The sequence below is a fragment of the Frankliniella occidentalis genome, unplaced genomic scaffold, assembly GCF_000697945.3.
Source record: "Frankliniella occidentalis isolate FOCC.00 unplaced genomic scaffold, Focc_3.1 Scaffold4483, whole genome shotgun sequence".
Lineage (NCBI taxonomy): Eukaryota > Metazoa > Arthropoda > Insecta > Thysanoptera > Thripidae > Frankliniella > Frankliniella occidentalis.
This window is the reverse complement of record NW_026271529.1, coordinates 1-2358: the sequence shown is the minus strand read 5'-3', so window position 1 is coordinate 2358 and position 2358 is coordinate 1. Positions and strand designations below refer to the sequence as shown.

General features: G+C 58.5%; 1 protein-coding gene across 2 annotated transcripts; it reads left to right on the top strand.

The window, feature by feature from the left end:
• Nucleotides 1-47: 47 nt before the first annotated feature.
• LOC113207740 (uncharacterized) lies at nt 48-2282 on the top strand (the record flags this gene model as incomplete). Of its 2 annotated transcripts, XM_052276805.1 has the most annotated exon segments (5): nt 48-198; nt 571-704; nt 803-973; nt 1406-1492; nt 2070-2282. In XM_052276805.1, coding segments are annotated over 5 exon segments (707 nt in total), but the record flags the coding sequence as incomplete, so codon positions are not given.
• Nucleotides 2283-2358: the final 76 nt, after the last annotated feature.

Here is a 2358-nt window from a genome sequence, read left to right as displayed (position 1 = left end):
CCGCAGGCCGTGTGGTAATGTTTGCTAAACTTTTGCGGGTCTCGCAGGCGAGCCGCTGGACGAGCTGCCCCCCATGGACCCGGTGCGCATGACGGACCTACTCTTCTGCCGCGGCTACGGCCCCGTGCGCGCCAACATCCAGTTCCCCTTCTCCACGCTGTCCGGGGTCAGCGCCGTGAGCCACGTCACTGCGGTCAGGTAGGTGAAACACCCTGGGTGAAACACTAGAGGTGCTGCTGGGCTGGGCCCCAGTCCCAGGAGGTCCCGCTCTAGTTTGGCGTCGTTGTCCAACTTTCTCGCGCTGTTGTTCAAGTCCGCAAGGCCCGCGTGGTCTGTTCACATTCTACGGAGGGAGAAGAGAGAAAAAGAGGAAAAGAGGAAGGCGATACACTACTATGTGGTTAAGCTTCATCCCCAGCTTCGGGCTTTGTAGCATTGAAAAGTACAGTTACAGTGGTCTAGCTACTAGAAGCTTCACGAATGAATGAACCGTTAATCGCGCGGTCAGTCAAAAGACCTTCCCTTCCAATTCTGCTCCCCTGCAACATCTCCACGACTTGTGTTGTGCAGGTGCTCCGGAGGTGAAACCACCCTGGAATTCACCACGCAACACGACGAGATCGTCCAGGACGGGCTGTACAACCTGACGGGCAGCTTTGGCGACGTGTTCGCCGTCGGCAAGGGCAACGCCCACATCGTTCTCCGTGAGTGCCTCCTCGAGCACCACCACCACCAACACCACGCGGCGGGCGGCTCTCCGACCACCCCGTTCACACTCTCCTTTGCTTTCGCCTGCTCACAGGGGACGTGACCATCCGCCACCAGCTGCGGTGGCGGCGCGCGCGCGGCGGCCTGCGGGTGCGCGACTACCGCGGAGCGGTGTCGCCCCGGGACATGACGGTCCGCTACGAGAACCTGCGGGCCGAGGGCCGGGACGTGCTGGAGGACGAGTGTCGGCGCCACGACCATACCGGTGAGTCGGAGATAAAGCCCCCCCACCCCCCGCGTCCCCACCCATTCACCATCATACAACAACACATTGCATGACGGGCGTGACAATCGGTGGCTTCGGGGGGGTCCATTCCTCAACGACTTTCAGTTACTTTGTATGTATGGGCGAGAAGGTGAGCTTTATTCTTTATCATCACTCATGGGCCCAATTACAGTGGGTTCGTATTGGGCGAGGATTGTCGTAGAGGGCGGGGGAGGAGGAGGAGACATTTGTCACTCCCGGATAAGAGCGACGCGCTTAATCCCTGCGTGTGCGCCCGGAGGTAGGCACTTTACACCATTAGCCCGACCCCCCCCCTCCCACAGGGTCATTCGGGAGGCGGGCTCCGCGCGCGCCGTGTGCTGCTCACCATCTGCTCCTTGTGCTCACGTTTGTCCTGCTTCCCCTCTGCAGGCGGCGGAGAGATCAGGCACGGTCGTTGGCACCGCTCCACGCGTCGAAAGAGGCGGAAACAGAGACGACGGTCGAAAAGGAGAATCGGTAGGTGTGAGTGCGCAGTAATGCGGGACTTGTGGAGGAGGAAGAGGAGGGCCCGCGCTCCGCAGCAGTCCATAGGTGGTGCGTGTGTGTGGGTGGAGGGGGGGGGAGAGGTTAAACCTGGGGAGAAAGGAAGAGTTTGAGGAAAAGGGGGGGAGGATTACGGGCGACCATCCTAATGCATAGCCACACGCACGCCGGGGCACGAGCACGCACATAAATCTTATAACATAACACGTCCCGGGGCGTGGTCCTTAAGGAGGAGAGAGAGAGAAAGGAACGGAGAGAGCGAGAGAGAGGCCGGGAGATAGGATAGAGATATCTAGGGAGAGAGCGAGAGCGAGCGAAATAGAGGTTAAGGGAGGTGGTGGAGGGGCGGCAAAGGCTGAGGACGGAGCTCCGCGGAATACCAGAAGCAGGCACCATAGTGGATGTTCTCATAGCAGCAGGGGATAGAAAAATGTTCTCTGCCGCACCTGATTTTTCTCACGGCACATCCCTTCCACCCCCTCTCTCCGTGCCCTCTTGATGGTGTGTCGCTCTTGTGCCGCTCTATCCATTTGACGGATGCGTGTTGCAGTGGACGTCAACAAGTACTTCAACGAGCACTGGCGCTCGCTGTACGAGGCCATCAAGCAGAGCGTGGACTTCGCGTTCTCGTCCGTGTTCCGCGACTACATGGAGGTGGTGCTGCGGCGTCTCGAGGACCACATCAACGAGTGTGACGGTCGCTTTGACGACTAGGGCCACGAGATGCTTCCTCAATAATCAGCGAGCGTGATGAGTCAATCTACCCCACTTTATTCATTGAATTGTATCCCACCCCTCACCCCCATTATTTATGTCACCTATTTATTTTTATTTATTTT